The sequence below is a fragment of the Apaloderma vittatum genome, unplaced genomic scaffold, assembly GCF_000703405.1.
Source record: "Apaloderma vittatum isolate BGI_N311 unplaced genomic scaffold, ASM70340v1 scaffold2864, whole genome shotgun sequence".
In the NCBI taxonomy this organism is placed as follows: domain Eukaryota; kingdom Metazoa; phylum Chordata; class Aves; order Trogoniformes; family Trogonidae; genus Apaloderma; species Apaloderma vittatum.
This window is the reverse complement of record NW_009714190.1, coordinates 174,858-199,213: the sequence shown is the minus strand read 5'-3', so window position 1 is coordinate 199,213 and position 24,356 is coordinate 174,858. Positions and strand designations below refer to the sequence as shown.

At 38.5% G+C, this 24,356-nt stretch overlaps 1 protein-coding gene across 1 annotated transcript in view; it reads left to right on the top strand.

Annotated features, from left to right (window-relative positions):
- The first annotated feature begins 2,057 nt into the window (after positions 1 to 2,057).
- The window catches only part of LOC104273329 (plasma membrane calcium-transporting ATPase 2-like), a 168,156-nt gene continuing 145,857 nt past the window's right edge, over positions 2,058 to 24,356 (top strand). Inside the window, 1 exon segment of the mRNA XM_009868638.1 lies at positions 2,058 to 2,256. Coding sequence (XP_009866940.1) covers positions 2,058 to 2,256 — 199 coding nt within the window.

Here is a 24,356-nt window from a genome sequence, read left to right as displayed (position 1 = left end):
AGGGAATTATTAATTGATAACTGTGAACACTGTCCAGCATGCAAGCATGGAAAGTTGTGTGTTGTTTGCAGAACAGGCTATCATCACTTGGCAAATAAAGGCCTTTTTAAATTAGTACTTCCAGTTTTTCTTTATTGCTTACTGTAAGCCATGTTTTGTGCTGATTTTTTTTTTTTCCTCTTGTGAAGTTGAAAAGCAATATGTGAAATCAAGGCTGGCAAAAGTTTGTAGCGCTAGAATATATGTCAATAAATGGGATGGGTAGACGGAGCATGTATCAGTTGACTGCTATTTTAATTGCATTCTTTCATATTGTAGTGTGAAGCTTTGGTATTTTTTTTTCCTTCACAGAAATCAAAGGAATTTTAAGGTTTTTTATCTCTATGTGAGAGGACTGGTAGAGATTCAGTTTGTCTAATTGAGCAAGGTACACTAGACAGCTCCAAAGCAGATAATGTCACTGTGGTAATGAGGAATTAATGCAGACAGTGGCCTGATCTTTCCTGCGTGCGGAGCAGTGGAAATGCCAAGCCTAGATGTTAGGTTAACTGTATGCGGGATGGGAGATTAAAATTGGGACTTGAAATGCTTTGAGATCCCCTTTCTGTGTGTACTCATATCCACTGTGTATTGCTGTACCTAAAAAGTTCAAAATATGCACTTTGACTGTGACAGGTTTGTCGGTCATTAGTCTGATGTTGTGCTCTTTTAAAGATTTTTTTATTATGAGAAAAGTATTCCGAGACCTATAGATTAGACAGTGTGCACACACTAACCCGCCTGAGGCAAAAAAGAAATCTTTAATCTCTGTTAAAACTCTCTGTGCCAAATATAATAGCTGGTTGCAGCAGTATTTAAACCAACTTCATTAGAATATGGGAAGGGGAAACAGGTTTTAAAGGCTGGTTTTAGCAAGTAATCAACTGTCTCCCAGATGGTCAAAATGTGACTTGTTCAACACTGCACATGGTAAAAGGAGGAAAAAAAAAGAAGAAGAAAAAACCTACGCCACCCTGCCCTGTGTGTATGTGTGTTGGCTCTGGGCTCACGTGTTCGTAGCTGTCGGGGTGAAGCTGTTGGCGAGTGGGCTCACAGGCGGTGCAGAAGGAGAGCACCCCAACAGCTGCCCTCTCTGAGGCACAGCTCGGGCTGTTGAAGACACTTGAGTGTTTTAGCTCTTTCCTGGGGTATTCTTACTTTCACAGAAGGCAAGGCCGCAAGATGTAATGTATTTAAATGTATTCTGAATTTGCATTGCTGGCTCTAGTTTTTCCACCGGTTTTGCAGTCCTTGCGCTGAAAAATGATTTTGCTGTGACCCATTATGAAAACTAATAGTGTTTTGCTAATTTTTGTTACCTTGTAGCCCTTATGAGAGAGTCTTTGTTCTCGTCAGATGAAAGATTGATGTGGCTGTATGAAGCAGAGCATATAGGAGAGGTGCATCTAGCATGCTGGACTAATAGCTTACTTATTAATATTCATGAGTCATCTCATTTAACAGGTGCTCTTGGGACTTGATTAAAGGAAGCAATGCTGCTATTGGTGCTTTAGCTGTAGAGAGCTTTATCTAAGACAGAGCTAGTGTTATCCTCGTTGTCGATGCTAGCTCTGACTGCCAGCAGTATTTAACAGGACATCTCTTCAGTGTTTCTGCATAGCTTTTCTTAAATGACAAGTCAAACTGCAATGCTCGAATACATTTGAAATCACCTTTGTGTATAGCATTACTGCTTACTCTTGTAACGAGTCCTTTCTGTTTGGTCCCAAAGGTCCAGAGGAAGAAATGACCATGTAGATTCTACAGCTTGGGTGCAGCATAATGGGAAATGGTGAATGGAGTGGAGCTGGTCTGCAGCCTTGAAAGCAGCTGTTCTGTGGACCACTAGTCAGTCAGGGACACCTTGCACACCAGAGGCATCCTCCAAGTCGCTCGCCGGACACACACTGGATTCTTTTTAATTTCTTAGATTGGAATTCAAGATTCCTTTCCTTCAATTTTTAAACAGTTTTAAGATTGTATCAACCGTAAAGAGTGGAGCAATATAATCAGCAGCAATGGGTGACATGACAAATAGCGATTTTTATTCCAAGAACCAAAGAAATGAGGCCAACCATGCAGGAGAATTTGGGTGCACACTGCAAGAACTGCGCTCCCTCATGGAACTTCGAGGAACGGAAGCAGTAGTAAAAATTAAAGAGACGTATGGGGAAACAGAGGGGCTCTGCAGACATCTGAAGACATCACCAACAGAAGGTAAGTGTATTTCACTTCAGCTGACTCAGGGGACTTACCTTTTTAAGTGCTCTCTGTGTAGTGAAAGAAAGAGCTTTTTTTTTTTTTTTATGTCAAACCTGAACACAATTCTTTTGGCAGTGCCATTATTCCCAACAATAATAAACCAAAAGAGGAGTCTTCAGAGAAGGACGATAAAAATGGTCTAGCTATAGCTAAAGCTGGCGTGAGAATAAAAGGAGCGCTGTTTATTCAAATGGCTAAACACATTGATTCTTCCTTAAAAAGCAGACCAAAAAACCAGCACCTGTTTCATGGCATTGCAAAGTGGCTTTAACATATGCTCTTTGGGTTAAGAAGGTACAGAATAGCTACTTCAGTAGAATTTCTAGGTCTTCAGACATCTTGAGAATATGAAATGGCCTTTTGAGATACACATTATGTTACTTTGTAGATCAGTAAGTAATATATATTTTTTGTGGTTACTAATCTTGACTTACTGTATTACCCTAGATAGTTTTGCTTAAGTTATCAATATATAACTGTATAAATGTTTTTATTAGTTGGACTTCTTTTATGTGTATAATTAAACTGCTTACTTTTATGACTGGCATTTTTAAACATACTTTTCAGTATCTATTCTTCCAAGTGTTTTTGGAGTTCCGTACCTGGTCGTCAGTCATTAGTATGGTTTTCAACAAATACCTCCCATAAAGCGTTGGCAATGGTGGGTTATTTTCCTCACGTCCTGCAATTTTCCTCTTCACCAATTCTTTCTTTCTTCTTTAGTGCAAGTAAAACCCTAATTCTCGGAATTCTATTTTCATTGCTATATTTTCATCTCCAAGGAGCATTAACACTTCTCGAAAAAAAAAAAAGTCTTTGAGTCTGTAGTATTTATCTTGTCTTGTAAAGTAGCCAAGATGTTCATTTTAAGTTATCTTCTTTTTCAGGAAGATAGAAGTCTTGGCGTTATTCCATTCTCTCCTTTTTTAAACTAATCATTTAGATACCTCCATTGTTTAAATGCTTGAAAGTCTTGAATTATTGGTGTAATCATAAACATGTCAATTGTAGAGTCACACTGTGTGATATAATAAATTGCACTAGTTGAAGAGTCCCAAAGGAGCTGCTATCAATGCCTTGTCTTCAAGTAAGTTCTTCATGGTCTTACACTTGATCACATACAGTCTCAGTATTGCTTAAGCACTATAAACCATAAAGCTGTGAACGGTACCTTTTAAGCAAAGGTTTATTAAGTTAATTCTGCATTAAAAGGAATGGCCAACTTCAATGGTGCTTCAGCATTCATGTGCGGTCTTGAATTCTAGAGTAGCTCGTGGCAGATGGAACATTTTACAACAGACCTCTTCCACTTTTTAGTCTTACTGAAATACCTGATCCTTCTTACAGGACCTCATTTGCTACCTGAAGATTGCTCCCTGTAGGAGCACTGAGGTAGAAGAATGAGAACCTGCCACTTCTCTGGGATTTCCAGATGTCTATCAGTCTTTCAAAAGTGGCCTAACAGCTGTTGCACATGAGAGAATCAACTTCTCAGAGAATATACAGTGATTCTGACATATCTCTGGCACATCTGGGGAAATCCAGAGAGAAGTGCAGGATCTCTATATTTACATAACAGTTTAAACACTGATTTATAAATATCCCATTAGGGATTCAACATCTTAAATACCCCCCAGCCCTTTATAGAATGTCAAAGCTGAAGTCTCAATCTCGGAGAGCCTGGATCACTTCAGTGACTTCGTTAAAGTTTTGCCAACTTATTCTAGTGATTAACCTGGTCAATGTGAACTTCAAAGGAGATGTTAATTGCATTATCTGTTCAATTTATGACATCAGGGAAACTTAATTCCTCGTATCGGAACAGAGTGTATGGATCCAACTACTGTGGCATGCTGACTCCAGCAGTAATCTATATCTGATACTTCAGATAAGGTAACTTTCCTCTAAGCCTTACGTGCACTTCATCCCTTGTGCATTAGGGAAGAACATTTCCAGCTTCAAATGGCAATCAGCATAGCCTTGGAATCATGAAGACTCTGCTGGGTTTTAATTTGAAATTAGATCACATAATAGGAATGCCCAGTCACACTAAGTTTTCATCTATTTTTTAATTGTTTTACTTGGAGAGATCGTTTTAGGAGGGAATTTCTCTGAAATATGTCATGTCAAACTCAGAAATTTTGATCTGAGAGAGAGTATCTGTAAGAATTCAATAGAAAACTTTAAAGGCTTGTGTCAAATATGACCATATGTTTAGATATAAGTCCCTAGCCATCGCTTTTCTTGTATGCAAGCACAGTGAAGAAAGTTAAAATACAGAGAAAAGGTTATTCTGAAGATACAGCTATTCATAGAGGAAAGAAACATATGGAAATGAATTTCTCACATGGAAATGAATTTTTAGCATCAAGTAGACCTGATGTACAAATAAATTATTGACATTCATAGCAGAGGCTCCCAAGGAGTATTATCTTTTGGCATTTGCAGCAAACTCTAAATTTCCAATGGAATATCTGTATGAAATCCCGTAATTTGCCACTACACCCAAAACTCACTTTTCCAACCAGCTGCTTTTTTGGTGAAGCACTGAACTTCCACTGTTTGTTATAGTTCAGGGCTGCACATTTTACACAGTTTTATGAGGAATAACAGAACAAGAATTACTGCAGGGCATTTCTTTCAATAAACCAAATAAATTCTTGCTGACCAAGAGTCTGGGGCGAATATAAATGAAACGGCAAAGGGGACTTGACTCTTGTATTTGGTTCTTTCCAGGCTTGTGAGCTCTTTAAAAAATTTAGTTTCATAAAGTCTCTGTCATTTTGTGGGGTATGGCTTCAGCAGTTACTGGAACAGAGGGAAAAAAGGTATCCTGGAAGTTGGCACATTCTACTTTTGTCACACGTGACTAATCTGAATTTGCTGGCTTACTCAATATTTAGGAAATAAGAAGTAGCAATTAGCTCCGAGTCTACTCAGCAATTCATTTCCCATATTAATATGTGATCTATCACCTGGTGGTTTGGTAGAATCAATCACTCCTGGTGTAAGCGCTTTTTCGAAGCTCTGTTTTAAAGGCCTCAAACTTCCCAAGGTAAGACATTTTACACATAAAACTGAAATGTTACTTCTGCTGTTGTGAAGATACATTTACCAGTGTTTTCTGAACTCATGTATTAATTCAGTGTGGAGTTTTAAAAAGCTGCTGAATGTTGAGTAGAATAGTATTTGCATGATGAATGAATTCATATCATTATTATGGATTACAAGCCTTCAGCCTCCTCTTTAAATTTTCTTTGATCGCTTTTCTAACTATAGATGCAGTGTGGATCCCAGCTTTCAGTTATGCCAAAGGGATTTCTTGCGTCAAAGTGATTATATTGTAATGAAAAGCTACCATTTAAGTGCTCATAAAAAGAACCTCCCCAAAATCTATGGAAAAAATTTATATGAAAAAATGCAAATACACATCTCCTTGAATTTTCTTTAAAACTATTTTTATTCAAACTAGTTTCACTTTCATTATTATAGTAATATAGAAAATAAGTGGGCTCTAGCTCACTGTCATTTTGCAAAACAACGCCGGATCCCCCATTGGGCAGAGCTGTGATGACAGTTGTATAATTTTCCATGCAATCTGAGTCTCTGAGGCCCACTCGAGCATTAGTGATACCTTATAAAGGACAGCTGGTAAAATGTGATGAGTTAGTTGGATGAATACCAAATGAGACTGGAATCCACTATTTCTGATGCTTAACTGTATTTTACCCAGAATTTTATGTAGTATGCTCCGATTCACAGTAAATCTTTCATCCACAGTCCCTTCATTTTCAGAAGAACATTTATTCATTCTAAGAATACATTATTGGATTAACTTCCATGATTTCTTGCTCAAAACATTAGGATTCAGTAATTTCCAGGGCATATGAAAAGTGAAGGTGTGTATAACGATGCTTCTTTCATTTTTACATAAAGGAAATACTTTTCCCAGGGTCATATCTGTACGATAATACCTGAAACAGCAGCACCAATAGATGTTACACATCAGTGATCACGTTACAGCTCGACAGGAGAAGTTTCTGTTGGTGTTTAGTGGATACTCGATAGTGTTAGCTTCTAGAAATGGGTCTGGTGGAGTGCGAGAACACCTCAGATGGGATGTTATTAAGTGAGCCAGTGGAACCTACTTTTAATATGAAATAATAAAAGGTTTGGGTTTATTATTTTTTTAGCTGTAGTTCTCTTAGGATGCTGCAAAAAAGCTTAATGGTAAGAGAAAGTACTCTTCAGCAGTTAAATGCTAGTATTTCTAGTGTATAAGTTGACTTTTTAATCATCATAACTGCCTTAGTTAAGATGGATACAAGATAAGTTACTCTCTTTTCAAATATGTGTTTGTTACTTAGGAGATATGGACTGAGTATCAATTAGGCCAGCTGTGTAGGTGTATTTATTTTTCATTGCAGTTTTAAAAGCCTTTTAAAATTTTACGGATGAGATAAAAGATTAAGAAAGACTGAATGCAACAAAATGAGCCAGTTGCTTTTAGTACTCACTAGTCTTGTTTCAAGCTTGCTTCTATAAAAATACACCTTTAATAACGTAATTTTCTGTTTTCAAGCTAATCTTGCAAGTAAATACTGAACTTCAGTTAGATATACCACTACGTTCTTATATGTTAAATTAGCTACAGATATGTAAATAATTTGGAAACAAATTGAGAAAGGGATGGGAGGCACTTGATTTAGACAAATATAAGTTTAAAATAAAAATATAAAATAATGGATTGCCAGAGATTCAAATCTATAAAACTGCACTGTAAAAAATAGATAATGAAAGGGAAGAAATTGTTAATAGCATCATTTTAGCTGCCGCTAAAAGAATACATGAAATCACACATCAACCATTGAGTATTATGTATAAATTCAAGATTTTCCTAAATTTCTTTAGTTTCGAGGTTAGAGTTAGTATCATTCTACTCATTAAATGATTTTTTTAAAAAAGCTATGTTGCCAGCTCTCCTAAAGCAGGTTCTAAGAATTTGGGTGTGAGGCTGCGTGGAAATCTTCAAAGCAATGTAAAAGAAGACCCGCTTCTCCTCTCTGCGGATCGCCATGCTGTCTGATTCCTCGCCCTTACTTGTGGCGTCAAAGCATAACGTGTAGTTCAGGCCAATTGTGCCAACACACTCAGGCCAGAAGCCAAACTGCAAGTACACATCTAGTCCTTATTTGTACATGTTCTCTCCACACGGAAGGGTTGGTTTAAACAATGAAAACAGCCTTTCCCCATGAAAAAAAAAGCCTTCAATATTGTCACAGTGAAGGCCTCAAAGAGATGCCTTTTCCAACACTTTTTTCCTACCTTGCATGGGCAGAAAAACCCACCAACAAACTTCTAAGCTCATATATCAGCTGGTTACTCGTGCAGCACCAAGCATGGTTGAGCTGCTAAGAACACTTTCCTGTAGGCACTTTGGAAAACACTTGTCACCTTTGCTGGCCTGCCCCGCTCCCCACAACCCCCCTGGGTACCCCTGCCTGCTCCTGGGAGCTGTGCTTGCCAACCTTCGGGACACTTCTAGTTAGAGGCTGGTTAGCTGAGGAGGAAGGTAGGGTTCTGGACACTCCTTCTTTGTGAAGTTAGTGTTGCTGTTGCTGAACAGGTAACGTGGGTGGGTTTGTACAGCCTCTGACTTTTAGGGACAAGCCTGGGAAAACCCCAGTGGTGCCTGCCTGCCTGCTTGGGGCGAGTGGGAAGCCCAGGAGGGGACACACGGGCTGTGCTCTGGGGCCACCCTATCTGCCTCCGCTTTCTCACCGCAGAGGAAAGCCCTGAAGCAATTATTATTTATCGAGCTCTTTGCAGCTCTGTTCTGTGGGGAAATGCTGGGTCTGACCCAAGTTCCCATTAAACACCATTGTCATAGTAGGTCTTTCAAGATTATGAACAGATGGAAACAATCGAGGCAAGACAGTTGTGTGTTAATAACTCATGTGAGGCAAGGAGATTTGCTTTGGCATACACTGCTGCCTGAAAGTCCTATATACATGCCTCTTAAAGTTGTAATACTTGGCCTTAGCGAGGTTGAAGTTGGCTCTTTATACTTGTGTATTCCGACGGGTGTATCAGCACAGCGCAGTGCAAATGTCCCGGTTCAGGGATTTCCTCACCGTGCTCCTGGGGCCCATGGAAACTTGGGGGTAAGGCAAAAGGTACATTTGACATGCCTGCTGTCCACAGTATGTTATATATCCCTACAACAGTGTCTACATGCTTCATGATTTGAGAGGAGTGCTTGGAGCATTCTTGGCAACTGCAGTTACTTTCCTTATCTAATATTTCCATTGTTTGTGTAATGGAACAGCAAGCATTCTTCCAAAGGTTACCCAAACATAAGCATCTCATATGAATGGCTTAGATTTTTCTAAATGATAAGTACAATTTTGTTGCTCGTTTTGTTTCTGGGTTTTGGCATGTCTTGCCACTTGCTGATTTACTTTGGCTTTGTTCATTTGCTTGTGGAAAGCTAGAGAAAGACTGCATGATGCATTTTCCCCTTGAAGCTTTTGAAATAAGTGTAAGCTAGATCACCTACTCCTTTGGAGAATCCTAACTAGTTTGCAAAAACCTTCTCTCTGTGTAGCCAGGATTGCTTTAAAGTAAGGTTAGGGAGGGGAGAAAGCAAGTGAATGTCTTCTGCTTGTTGTATTTTCTGAGGCCAGTGCTGATTTCTTTATGTGATTACCCAGAAGGTTATTTTCCTTCTAATGATTATCTTACTTTAGCAGGTGCAACACTTTTAGAAAGGAGGCTGTTTTCATGCAAACTGAACTCACTTTACCTTTAAGATAGTACTTAAAATACATGCAGGCAGTATTTACTCACTACAGACATACATTCTACTGTTGCAGCTCAGATTTAGATGAACAGAATAATAAATGAGTGTGAGTTTTTGCACTTATTTCGCACAAGTCTAATATTTGTTATTTGTAATTAGCTCAATTACAACTACAATGTGTTGTAAGTCAAAGTCTGGCCCAGCAACTTTAAGCAATTCTTTCCCTCCTTCTAAAGAGGTTATCGTAGGTTAACATTTGCCATCATGTATTGTGCCACAGGTTTCTCCTTGATCTAAATACAATGATGCAATACAGTACGTCATTCCCTTTTTGTAAAATAATAAGTGATGGAAAGCAATGCCAGTTGGTAAATGTGTCATCCCATTATTAGAAGTAGTGGTTTGAGTTTGTTGATACAACTAGCTCATTTATTGTGTGAAAAAAAAGATGAGACTGAATCTTTAACATAATAGCAACAGTGTACGTAATGATGGGGGACGCAATTTTTAGATTTCAATAAACTGGCAGTTATGTCAGTTGTCAAAGTTGCAAAGTAGATTTGCGTTAGTGGTGCTCCTTCAGAAGGCCGTTAGCCTTTGCTTGGAAGATCAAAAGGTATTATTCTGCTGTGGGCTCTTTCACGCACATCTATCAAAGTGGCTTCTGCGCCGGGAAAGGAAGAGCCGTGTGTTATGAGATGGACCCAAAAGGAGAGAAGCAGGATGCTGCTGCTGAGCTGTGTGGCAGCTTTCCTTTGTACAGCACGCCCGTTCGCTGTGGAGCCTGTGTAAGAGTAACAGGACTGCAGAGGAGAAAAAAAAAAATAATCACATGACAAATACCTCACCTCTATTGTATTGCAGTGCTCAGGAATCCGTAAATACATATAGTGTGTCAGCCTTGAGTGAGAGCTAATTTGTCTTCATTTGGTTCTTCTTTTGAGAAAGCTGCAGGAAGAAAGCAAAGTCCATTATACCAAATGAATAATCCAATCGATGTAGCCAGTTTGCCCTTGATGAAATTAAGCTTTGTCTTTGCGGTATATCAGAGAGAGTGAAGGGGTTTTTTCCATATTTTGTCAGTGTCCTGTGAAAGCAGTTGACATGTAGAGGTTTTATTCTTTTGGCCCTGCTAAATGTGGGAGCACAACTATTTATCATTTGTCTCAGCTGACGCTTACAGGGTGCAGAAAGTGCTCCCTTTACAATACCATCTCAAAATTGAAAGGTAAAATGATTACCTGTGTCTCTATTAGGCATTCCCATTGTTTTTGCCAAGTGTCACTGCAGTGATGCTGTTTCTAGTGGAGCCATGGGAACTGGGAAACTTTGCTACTGAAATCTTTGTAAGGATCATCTGTGGATTGGACAGATTATGACAATGCCATTTCTCACAATAATTGAAATTTTGAATTATATTTTATTCAGCATCGCATTTAGATTTTTTTCATGAAAAATGGTTATGCTGTTTGTTGAAAGAGAAAAAGAATTTTGGATAAAATGAGGCAGTGGCTTTTAGTATGCAAGTCTGAGTTGAGTAGCTTTGCAAGTGGCATTTACATGGCTGAATGATTGGTCATTTTTCTTTTGATGATAACTGCTACAAACAGACTTGGATAAGAACACTGTCAGATGCAGTGATGATTTCCTGCCTCCGTTCCCCATTTGCAGTTGCTACTTGCCTTTCGAATCTAGACTGACCAAATGTACTGTTTCTGTCAGCTTTCCAGGGCAAAAGCTGATGATGTTTGACCTGCTTGTTGTTTATAAAGGTGAGGTGAGCAGAAAATAAAGCCAAAGATGAATTTTTGGCAGTCAACTCAATGTGCTTCCAAGACAAACAGAACTACATTTCCTTATGCTGAGGAAGTACCTACTCATTTCCTTTTACATGATGCATTCATAGTTTCTAACTTGCCTTCTAACCATCTCTAGAAATTATTTCTGCCCTATCTCCAGTAATTTTTTTGCACATCTATTTAGGTGTTCTAGCAAATACGCTTGCAGTTACAGTTCCCAAAATGTGTAGGGACAAAAAAGGCCTCCCCACACATCCTGAAAAATTGATGATTGCCCTGACATAAAGAACCTATTTTCACTGATAATGGATGACATAGTCTGGCATAGCTTGCAGCATGGTGTAGTAATTTTCTTTTTAACTTTTGAAGAAAAAAAATCCTTTTCTGAATGCTCATTAGGAATCTCATTCCTTGTCCTTGCCTTGGAGCTAGTAAAACAATGCATTTTAATGTCCCATCCTTATTGCCAGTCCAGAACTTGGCAATGCAACCATGGATTATATTAAATGCAGAGTATTTCTGTTGTATAATAGAAATAGCTGGGTGTATGTAGCTGCTATTTCTGTAACAATAGCATTTACTAGCCCTTGTTTCCTCTTTGCTTTCAAATGAAATTCTGAAGGGACTGTGGATACTATTTTCCTGTGTGAATTGCTAGCTGAGTCAGTTCGGTTAAAAGATTCGAAAACCTAGCCTTCTGCAGGCAGTGCTACTCCTTTGATTATTATTCCTTTTGCATTTTGTGTCAATCTCTCCTCCCCACCACTTCCCAAAGAGGAGCTGTCTTTTTCAGTACGAGGGCAGTTTAGGTATAGTACTCAAAGGTACAAAAAAGACTGGAAAAATGAGTAGTAGGAAGGAAAAGCAACCAAATTTATAGAGCAGTTTAAAAGCTGTCATGATTCTTTTTTTCTGATTAGCGTTGGAGATGAGGGAAGATAGGGAATAGCCCGCTTCTTTGCAGTGTGCCTGAGAAGGAGAGCGTGCCCTTGAAGTGGTTACAAAAGAACAAGAGAGGAGAATTTTCTTAATGCATTCAATAAGTATCCTATTAACTGCAGGAGAATTTCACTTTGACTTCATAAATGAGGCCATAGCTCCTCAGATGCTATAGGCTGAATGCTGTTTGTTCAGGATCATGAGTCTTTTCAAAGCTAAATGATGCTATGATTCTGTGTCAGCATTAATGCAGGAAGAGAAATGTATGGTAATGCTCTAAAACCGCAACTATTAAATTATAATCTTAGCGCTTAGCATAAGCATTATTCTAGGCACCTCAGTTAATTCTTTGCTTAAACAGCACAACAAATCTTTTACTGCTTTAAAAATTTTTCCAGCACTTTCAAGTCATTACCTTAATTTGAAAGCTTGGGTGGAAAACTGGAGTGCCATGAGTTTCCTTATGCTTGCCTCACTTAAGTCGTGTGTTGGCCCCCACTCTGTCCCTGCCACAGGCTCTGAATTTTAAGGGAATGATGATTCCTGTCTGAGCCACTGGTGGGATGTGGGTTTTTTGTTTGGTTGGTTTTGTTTGGTTTTTTTGTTAATTATGCCTTAGAGGGTTTTTGCATTTGTTAAACAGCACCCTGTAGTAGGAGAGAACTGTTGCATTACATCGTCATTCTACTTTGCCAGTAGTGTCAGCATGGTTTTGCATGGATAGCAGAGGTCATCCGGCTTGACGTTTGTAGTCTTGTGGTACTGTGGCCAAAAATATATGCCTTTCCTTGAACTGTAGTCCCGCAGTTGACTTTTAGTCCATAGAAACCTTGGAGTAAATAAAGACAACTGGCTTGGTGAACATTACTCCTGTTAGTGAGTGGTAAAAGACTGAAAGGGTAAAACAGCAATGCAGAGGTCAGCCAGATCAGAACACTAGTATTGTCTAGTTTAAAGAAAAAAACCTCAAAAACTTTAAAGCCACCCATTTTCTACAGCAATGTGGTGTAAATTTGGAAAACTATTCAAGAGTTAAGGTGTGCTCTCCTGCTCATTTCATCCACCTCTCGTGATGACGGCGAAGTCCTTGGGCTTTTCCTTTGTTCTATTGTTTTCTCAAGCTGGTGAGTTTGTGCCGTTGCGTTGGGCAGGTGTGAGGGCAGTCTGACAGAGCTGACCCGGTCTCTTGGTTCATTAACCCGCATCAAGTAGATGTGAAATGAGCTGCAGATCAGGGTGCTTAGTTAAGCATTCAGAACAATTCCTTTTCAGACTTAAGAAATAATATGCTGAAGGAAACCAGAGAAGCAAATTATTGGTGATTACCAGTATTGTGGGTGCATCAAACAAGAGCGACACAGTGCCAGGTGAGGCTGTTACACGAGTGCTGTAGCTGACTCTAGAAAGTTGAATTTCCTTATTTCTGGTGCCAGCCTTGTAAACCACTTATACTTCAAAGATGTAAGCACTGAAGGAGTCTATAAATAAATTTTAAATAGTTTACAAGACAAATAAAGAAAAAGGCATAAATGTCCTTGGTTTTGTTGCCAAGGTCTCTGTGATTGTATTACACCTTCTGCTTCTTCACCTGCTAACAAACATGAAAGCTAATCTGCTCCAACCCACAAAGTAAAAACCATAACCTGAAACTGCAGAAGTGAACTGTCATCCAAACCCGTCATGCACACCGGCTCATAAGATGGGTGTGAGTAGTACGTTGTGTTACCAGGGAAATCAAAACACTTCTAGCTGAGTAAGTGTATTGGCTGTGCAAAGGGCAGTTCGGTTTTCTTCAATGGGTTGTTCCTGGTTGTTTGTTTTTGTTTAATGCTGTAGTGTAGCTGAAGTCATTTGCATAAATATAAAATATCAGATGGCAGGAGTCATTAAGCTCACATTGTCTTGTTGGCTATTTTATAATGAGCTCTTAGTAGAAGGCAAAGAATGCACCCAGTTGAACGTGCATGTTCACAAACTGTATACAAATGGAGAATAAGCCTATATTAATGTTTGTGTTGAATGTTAAATAAATGTCTTGAAAGACAGATTTTTTTTCATTCAACTCTGAAAAGTGTGCATGGTAAAAGAGCTGGAGAGTAATTATTTAAAAATAGCTCTTGCAGTGGTAACGGTTTCACTGTTACCAGCATATAAAGACTCTGAAAGTGAAATCAGTGTTTTGTTGGTTTTTTCTCCCAAACGTAGATGTTACTTTTAATTCCTGATGTTAATGCTGTTTAGCAAGGGTGTTGGTGTGGCATATTTTGCTATGCTGGCAGTGCTTTCTGCTGCCCTGCTTTTCCAAAGGTATTGATGCTGGCATTAACGCTGCTGCAGCTAGCAGCTTAAGATTATGGAGAAAAATATATTGGTTCTTGCTCGGCAGTGACAATCGATACCATTTCCTGGACGTAAAAATCTTTACGTCTCTCCTGTTCTGCTCTTCTCCCCTGCAGATCTTTCCATGCTCAGCAGCTGCTGCAAGGGGACACCTCACCTTGCTCTGCAGACGTGAAATGTTGCTTCGGGGATGATGCCAGCCAGGCTCGTACAAGTCACTTGCAGCCACTGCTCGCTGTGTGAGGGTGACTGCTGGCATCCTGCCCCCAAGAATCAGCCAAGCGCTTTTGCAGACCTATCATCTTTTCTATCTAGTCATATTTATGTAGTGACAGCAAACTGAATTTTAAATGAGGTATTTAACGCCCTGAATCTGGGACCCAGTTTGGAGTCCCCTAGATTTCTTATTTGATTGGGTCACTATTCCATCACGATTTAGTGAGACCTTCCTCCTCTCTTACTTTTATTCTGAGCTGTTTAACTTGTGTTGTTGCTTAAAAGTGCAGAATTTTATTCGGGGGACTTCTGGAGTCTTCCTAGGTGTCTTAAAGGATTCTGTTGCATGAGATCACCGTGGCATCTTTAAGCTGAAATTTTTGCTAGCTTCCTTTGAATTTTGAAGGTGAAAGGAGGGGAATAGACTTGAGCCTGTTTTCCTTTTGAAACTTTTGGAAAAAAATTCATCTGTTGTTAAAAATTGAGAGCATGCCTTATCTGCCTGGGACTGTCCATGTAAGCTTTGTTAGATTTACCAAGTGACTGTTGGTGGCCGACTAGAAAAAAATTCTGCTTCTTGCTGATGTTGCAATGTGAGCAAAATCCGTATCGTATAGTTATATAGGCAAAGTGACCTGGTAACAGGTTTAAGCTCCATTTGCTCCAGCTGCTGCCTCTCATAACTGAAAAATCCCTCTCCAAGAGGTTGTATAACATGTGGCAATATAACATTTTTTAATTAGTTAATTAGGCCACACTGTGACGTCAGTTGGGTTTTTTTTTCTATTTTATACCTTTTTGTCCTTTATACCTTTTATATAGGTATATATAATAAAATTATCTCTTTCACTGCTTTTACTATAGTACATGTCAGGGAAAAAACAAATCTCCAAAATTAATTCAAGTATGTACAAAAGCTTTCTGACAAGTGGCTTAGTTTTACCCCAGAAAAAGGGTCAGATCTTCATGAGAAAGGGCCTACAGGCCTTCTGGGGATGGAAGAGAGCACAGAGAGCAGAGCTGGAGGAATCTGCTCGCAGATCCTCCCTTCTGAGGTCTCGCCTGTTAGGAAAATGCAGTGCACAGTAGGGGAGATGGGTGTTCACTGTAACACACTAGCCATAAGAAAATGGCAGTCTAGCAGATTATAGGTAGCAAACTTAATAGATTTGTTTAATATATATGTATCTCTAGGACGTATTTATATTAGAAATTATGTGTATTTTCATGTGTTACTGATTAGTTGCATGTATTGGTGTGAGTAGTCCATGATGATGGAAATGTTGCCCTGATAAATGTAAGTAATCTAGTTACCCAGATGTGATTCTTTCAAGACAAAGCAAAACATCTAACTGCATGTAGAAAAGCTAAACTTGATTGGAATTGAATTTTCCAAAATTCCTCCTCCCTGCATTCCATGTGTTCAAACATGCAATCAAAGTAGTGTGTGGATTCGTTTGCTGCATATAAGTAGCAGCATTTATTCTGGGAAATCCCTAGTGAGATACGGAGAAATGGAAGGAGCTCTAAACCATTCCTGCGTTCTTGAGTGTTTTCCATATTCAAGATTCAGTGTAATGTTCCTACTTGTGGACTTTTCCATATCTGAATTTATGCTTATAGAAAATCTGAAATTATTAACATCGAAGTTGTGTTCTGTTGTGATTTCATGCCAAGCCATTATTTTTTCAAATTTCTTCACTTTCTTCCGTTGTTCTTTCACTATATGAGGTTTTTTCCTGGTACATAGTTTCTTTATTGTTCATGTGCTTTTTGCTTTGTATCTGTGTGGGTTTTGTGTGTTTGGGGTTTTTTTTCCCCCTATTTACTGCCTCGTGGAGGTTTTTCTCAAAAATCTCTACATTTGAGTTGGTTGTGAAGTCATCGTTGTGGCCTCAGGCGGTTCCTTTTTTATTAACAGAGATCCCTCTTCAAGCCAAAGTCTTTTGAGAAGACCATGTACTTTCTGGTATTGATCAGATGGTGTGTTGGGTATTTCTTCTATTAGAACTTGGGCCTTTTGGCAGAGCTGTATCTTTTTTGTGTGCTTGCTACTGTTTGAACTTGGGCCTTTTGGCAGAGCTGTATCTCCTTTATCTGCTTAGGTTGCTGTACAGAATGGTGGTGATCAATTCAGTGTTACTTGTACAACTGGTTGATTGTGACCGCATTATTATGTCTTGGCAGCAGATTTTGTGCTGACTGCTAAAGGTAAGTACTGCACAACTCAGAGTAAGTAGACTTCAGGTATTAAATACAGTTGATGCAACTAGTTGTATCAATTGATGCAATAGTTGTATCAAATGAGTAACTAGATGGTCTTCTGTGAATGTATGTACCAGTTTCCAGCTGAAACTGTTTTAAGACCAGCATTTATCTTCAAAATTGGCTTGTGGCTTTAAAAAAAAAAAACAAACCCAAATTATACAGTGATTTTCATACCGTTTAACATTATATCAGTTTGTATTTCTGAATCTTTGAAAAAACAAATTAAAGTTGTTGTTTGCTGGAAGGGCCTTCAAGAAAAGTATTTTTGCAAAACTGAATGTTGAAAGCTTCTGCTGCTTTTCATTATGTGAGATAACTGAAGTCGGTATTTTAAATGGTGGGAAAGATTGGATACCTGTGCTCATGTTTTCAAACATACAGGAAGTGGTTTTTGTTAAGTCCTGTCTCCTGACTTAACCCTTAAAGTCAGTGATGAAATTTCTATTTCCTCCTAAAGCAAGATAATTTAAATGTTGAGTTTTGGGCATATGACAGGAATTTAAAATACTTTCTAGCAAGGATATTATTAATTTGGATTAAATAGATTTTGGTGCTTTGACTCCTTAATCTAGGAATCTATTCACTCTAAGAAATCAAGATGTAATTATTAAACAAAAAGACCTAGTTGTCAAAAGACTTTAATATCATGGTTGTTGTTTTTGACAAGAGGAGGTTGAAGGTGGTAAGGTATAATTATATGAGCAGATACCCACTCTTAAAATATCTTTGTTTAAAGTCAACTTTCCTACCTAAGGCTTCATTATACTTACTGTGAAGTGCTCAGGATAGTTTGGATTTTGAGCACAAGGAAGGATTCTGGAATAGCATTTTATAGAACCTTAATGCATTGCACTGAGCTCAGTGTGTAGGTAAAAGTATGCCAGATAGCGATACAAGTCAACAGAGAAATGCTCAAGAGAGTTCTTTACAAATCAAAGTTTATAGTGAGAATTCTATTTCTGCCTGAAAATCAAGGATCTTACTTTACTATTCAGTGTCCAACACCAGAAAAGACTAGTTGTACGTAACCCTCAAAAATTTCTAAGCAGAGAATTCAAGGAAAAAACAATAGCTTTAGAGTAGACAAATGTTTTTAAAAGTATGGCTGTTTGTAGAACATTGGAAGTGTTATACAGATTGGGATCCGAGAGAACGTTAAGAAGTGAAAGTACAGTATTACCCTTTAGTCTGTTGGTAATCTAAGGATTTTAACATCTTTCTCATCAGTATGAAGTGCACGAGCATTTACAGTGTGTGTCGGCAAGTGTAAAGACTAGATAACAGCCTAGCAATGAAGTATTGGGCTCAGTACAAAGTATCCTTACTGGGAATCTGAATAATTGTTTATTCAATAATCCAATAACTCATGAAAGGGAGTTGACAAGGAAAGCTAATTATTAAGCATGTCCGTGCCTTTTCAGAGGTGAACAGCCAACTTTCCATTTAATACTGAGTCAGTATGTGTGAGTAAGGTGAGCTGGCAGGCAAAATTAATGAATACATCCATTCAGTTTATCAAAGGCTACAGTTTTATTGTATAGCTGAGCTGGGAGATGTTTTAACAGGAACCATAATGGCACATTTTACACTGCACTAGTTTTGGTTTCTTTGTGGCTGTTGTTGTACAGAGGAGCCCAGTTCATGCAAAAAGAGTCCTCCATCAGCATGATCTTCTCTGCGGTAGATGTAATTAATATAGGAAAATTTGTTAAGGTTTGGGATTTGTGTTTGGTTGTGGGGTTTTCTGGTTTGTTTGTTTTGTTTAGTTTTTTTTCCCCCTGAACACAAAAGACAAAATTGGATTCCCAAATACAGTCTCTTAAGCATATGGAGCTAACTGAGGATTTGCCTCTGTCAGCATTGTGATAGCAGGGTCTTTAATATTCTGTAGACTTCCTGGAACAAAAGATGATCTGGTAATAAATGCTCTTCTTAATAGGCAATGATTAAGGGCTAGGTCCAAGGTGCCAGTAGCTCAAGGAGATAGAATTTGCTTTTCTAGAAGGGTTTATCTGTCAAGTAAAAGGATTAAAAATGCCTAGACCTTTACATACACCTTTGTTTATCATCAAAAGATATGATAGCGCTTGAAGTTACTATGTGAGAGTTCATTCATTGGGATCTACTTTTCAGCTGGGAATCTGTTGCAATTTAGTGCTCAAGTCTGCCGTTGGTACTCATCCTTCTGGGCAGTGTGCTCCGAGCTTCACTCCAATTCGTTTGGGAGGAGGGAAAATACGGAAGTTTCATTCTATAGAAACACTTACAGAAGCACTTTGACCTTTCTGTATATCTGAATGAGCAACTGATAAATGCCACCTTGGTGTCACCTGAAGTGCCAACAACTTTATTTCAGTTATTATAATAACAGAATCATAAATGACCAAATCACCTAAATGAAGCCCTGAGAGTGCTAGGCTAGCAATGATACTTTTGGAAAATAATTGAAATACCTAAGAATCTTAGGAGCTTGTGGGAACCAAAACTGAAAAGAAATTTTATTAAAGCATATGTTTAAAAAAAAAGGTAACCAATAGAAAACAGACCTTGTTACCATTTCCAACCAACCAAAACTCTGGTGGCGTTTTTATTTCAAAGCTTGAACAAGGAGGAAGACAGAACCTGTGAAAACAAAGACTAGATTCTCAAACTATTTTCTTCAATATGAAACATGAACCACGGCTCATCCAAAGGATGTGTGATATTTAGGAGACTGTGGTAACAAAATTAACCACGTGTGAGGAGTAACAAGTTTGAAACAATTGTCTTTATATAGGTATACAAAGAAAGAAATTGATTTAATTTTAAATCCTATTGTGTTCAGTGCTAGTAATCATTATGGTTTTAAACGCTGTGGTATGTCTGCCTAAATGGAGACAGCTATGTACATTTCAAATAGTAGAATTATTGGTCTGATTTTATAAGGTAGCACTTGCTCCTAATTTAAGTACTTGTTCTTCATAAGATCTAGCTTCCTTACACAGAAAGCAAAATATTTTACTGTGGCTGTTGTATTTTTAGCTCTGACACAACAACACAAGTTCCTTGAACAAGGTTCAGAATGAGCTTTTCTCTCATAGAAATACTGCAGTTCAAAAAAAGGCTGAAGGGAATTAGAACAAGCATTACAGATTTTATAACAGACAACAAAACAAAACCTGAAACAGCTGTAAGCTGTAAAAGCACTAAACTAACATCTGGAAACCTCCTAGCAAGAACTGTGAGATGACTTGCAGGCAAAGATAATATTCAGTTAACTATAAAGTGTTTGGACAAAAAAGTGGAGCTATGGTGAATTGAGTCCCTGTTCTTAGCAGCCAAGCCTTAGAAGACTAAGATGAAATGGACCGTGTGTGTTGCAGCATAATCTAGACATCCCTGATGTAGCTCTCAGTGCGCTGCTAGCATAGCATGTGTTAGAACCAAAGGTGATTCTAGTTCAGGTCATAAAAAGTTGTAAGGCTGTGTTGTTGCTGAGTGGTCACACCCTGGCCTCTAGCAGGGTGTACACCAGAGACAAGAGAAGGCTTCCTGGGCAGCAGGTTGGAGACTGGCGTGAGCGTCATGTTACTCTTGGTCTGGGTTGCACTAGCATATCTGTTTCATATGTTACCATGTAAGAGCAGTGGGTAACATTTGCATAGCAATGTGAAATACAACGTGCTTCAAATAGAAATAATCCAGTGTTTAATCTGTAATTTTTCCATTGCTGTAGAATCTGGAGTTTCAAGATAGCTAAACCTGCATCAGGCATTAGACCAAAACATCAGTTTTCATGGTACGAAAGGGTTCTGAATGTGACCCATGAATTAGATCCCATCTGAGGGGACATTCAGGCTTTTGAACTATGGCTTTTCATGTCTAAATTTCAAAGCTCTGGCTAGCGTAGAGCGTAGTGGCATTAATTCTGAAATACAATGTTTTGAGAAAGATCAAGTAAAGGTAGTGTTTGAATACTTGGTGAATGAGAGCCATCCTACATTATGGAATAACCTAACGCCGACTGTCTGAGACTGCTTTATTTCCATGTGTACTTTTATTGAACTGTAAAATAGAAGTTAGATTCGTTTACAAAGTCCATAGCAGCCTACATGCAAGTGATCTGCTTTAAATTTCACAGCAAAATGTAGCTTTGAAATAATCTAAGTTCTCAAACGGGTATGAATACAACTTGAAGGCTGGATATGTACAACCATAGATCTAGGTATGGATATTTCTTCTTGTCATTAACAGAAAAGATGTCTGCCACTTAGGGATTCGGTAGTCATCACATGGGATCAGTAGGGACGGGGCAGTTGTATTGCTAAAATCTGCAAAAAAAATTCCACTTCAAGTTGTAGGCCTTTGGTAATGCTTCTTTTTAAAGTCACACCATCTGTCTAGTACTAGTCTAATGCATTGTATCTGAGACGACTTCAAAGGAAAATGATCAAATTATATATCTGCATGACTGTATGGCATTGCTTTCCAAGATCTTGTCATTTTTACTTTGTGGTTTTGTAGAGAATAAGAAAAGCACTGGAAAACTTTGAAGTTTTCCAGCTTTCATGGATGCTAATTGTTACAATGGATAAACTCAGCACTGTGGTGATTAGGAATTACTCTCAAGAGACTTTCCTGGAAGCAGAATCTTGATTCTTGACTATTTTGTTCAGACCATATTGGAAATTGGTTTTTTCATCTGTTTCAAAACTAAAAGCAGTTTTTCTTACTTCTTTATCCTGAGTAGCTGATGAGTTGCTGCATGTTCTAAATTGTGGATTTACAAAGGGAACTCTGTGGAGTTTCAGGAGCTGTGTATTTAAATGTGCTGCTTTTCTAGCCACCCGCCCCATCTGTTCGACCAAAATTGCGCATGGTATGTTGCACCCTGCTCCTGTCCATAGTCTCCCATGTACAAAGACAGGAGCAAGTTGTGGTTTTTGCTGTAGATGTTCAGGCAGCTGAACTTCTGAGTGGTGAATTATAGGTATGTGCACCTGAGAGGGCTGAGGTGACCGATCCCAGAATTTTGTGATGAAAAAGATGCCTGAAGAAAATTGTGCCTTTAATATTTTAGAATTCTGGCATGAGGTTTCCTTGACATGCATACTATCAATATTATTGCTTTATGTCAGAGTATACCTATGACGATTTCAATATGAATACACCTGAAGAGGCCGCAGTACTCTTCTGGAAGAAGACAAGAATTGGTTCTGTGTAGTCTTCTCAGAATATCCACCTATTGCAAGTTATTGCTTCTTGTAACTGGAGAGAGATTTTGTGTGGTGTGCTGAGCCGTAGGATATTTTTAGTGCCACTCAAGATTGTCCACAGCTATTTTGTTTGAGCATTTTGCTATTTTGTTAGTCAGGCAGTGGCTAGTTATATTCCTCCAAAAGTATTTCATTTGGAAAGATCAGCATTTGCAGTAATTTATACATGGCCTAAACTCAGATGTTGGGCTGTGTTGAACAGGCAGTACAAACGTCATATTTTCCATTAAACTAATAAAGCAATTTATCTGTTAGGTATATGAAACAAATGTTGGTTTCTTGCACACGAACTTCTTAGTTGTTGAGTGATAAAAGAATAATCATAGGTTTACATTGTGCTACAAAGTATGGAAGTATTTTTAAGAAACCTTCTTAGCAGTTTTGGAAATGAGTAGAGAATATAACCCTTTAGTATTATTATTAACCCTTATGTCTTACTATTCTTATAAACCATGGTGCTTGCAGGAAAGCTGAAATCTCTTACATCTCATATTCCGCACTGTCGTAGTTACCAGCAGCTTAACACAGGATAATTACTGCCAGAATCAGATGGAATTATCATACCTGTTCTTGTGATAGATTTTGCTCTAGAAGTTTTAGTTCTGCACGTAACTCTTTTCTGTAACAATATTCAGCTTTGTTTTGTGGTATATTCCCCAGATCCTAATTATAAGCGAGAGGCAAAGCAATATGCCAGCGGTGTGGTGCAAAGGTGAATACAGTTAAAGGATTCTAGTGCAGTACATGGATGCTTATGTTTTCTGTTCTTCATAATAAAAAATGTATTTCTTTAATTCATTTCCAAAAGCAACTTACATTTACTATTATTCTAGTAAAAAAAGCCTTCTACTGTTAGCTCGAAATTGTGCAAAATTCCTGTGCTGAAAGCTTTTTATGTAGAAAAACAATTGTTCTTTGTGTATTTGAATTCTTACTACATTTGATAACGTTTTCTTTATTTCCTTGTTGTGCATTTTGATTTATGGCCCTTCATAAATTCTCATTTCAAAGTAAGTTATGATCTGCCTCTGATCTGATACTTCAGGTGTTCTGATACTAAAATAGCAGAAAATTTCAGCTGTTGTCCTGAATCACAGGAAATGTGAATGTTGAGAGACCAGTACTGACCACAACATTTAGTGAGGGGATTCTTTTTGCAGGATTGTAATCTTCTTGGACAGTATAATTTTTGTTTCCTTTCACCACTTCTGTTCAAGTGTTTACACTGAAGGACAATCTTCAGAACAAGTAGTGAGAATCTAAGGCCAAGACCCCATACAGTTTAGATCCAGCACTTCATAGCGTGTAGGAAATTTAGGACAGGATGAGGCACTTGCACTTCATCTAGCAGGAGACCTATGACTCCATCGCAGGCTACAAAACTCATAAAAGAAGCTGAAGTACTTGGCCGGTTAACCTTTGAGTCTGTTGCTGTGCCATGCTGCTATAAATACCTGAGCTAGTTAGAGCAAGGCAGCTCAGGTGTGCTGTGCTGGAGCACTCCTGTGACGGCAGTAAATATTGATGTGTTCTAAAGCATCTGACAAGTGGAAGAAAGGCACTACCCGAGCATCTTCACAAAGGAAGCAGGAAATCATCTGTTGCTGCTATAGTCTTCATACAAACTAGTGTTTTATTGATGCTTAAGTGTAACAGAAGAGTTTAGTTTTGGATGCTAAATAAATAGAATGAATGCAGAGTCCCCAAAAGGAAAGAGAAGTCCAGGTGAGCGTAGAGAAGTCCTGGCCAAGACTCTGAGAGCAGCGGTGGGGAGAGTCTCTGGGACACATCAAGGAAGAGGACTGGGTGTCTGATGGGGCAGCATTCCAGCACAGTGCACTTCGGTGGATGCTTGTCAAGGGAAACACACAGCAGCTTTGGGCCTCGAAGAAGATCTGTTTGCTTAAGGGCAATTAAACGTAAAATAATGAAGAATATGTTTTTTCCTTACAGAGTTCTCTTGGTAGTTACATAGGGAAAACCAGCGGTATACAAAGCTGGCCAGGATTTTGGAACTTAACTGCTTCAGCTGACTATTCACAGCATTCAAGGCATTTTCTGCAACAGCTATAGGGGAAAAGAAAAAAACAATTTTGTTTCCCTGTCTGTAAACCTTAGCAATAGAGAAGGGAAAAATAGAAATTGCTTAAAGCAGAGGCTGAGATTCTTACAAATTTGATAAAGGATGGAGGAGTGATGTTTATATTTATATCCTTTTAGCAACAGCTGTTACTGTATGGTAACACTACAGTACTCTGTAAATACTATATCAATACATTTGATTCAATGTATGCAAGGCTCTTCTGGACATTTCTATATGTGGCTCTGCTAAGGAAGATTCAACTTCTCTCTCTCCCTCCTATTCTCTGTTCTCCATTAGGATTTTTAGAGGTTTTGCAAGTCACAGAATGTTCGGGGTTGGAAGGACCTCTGGAG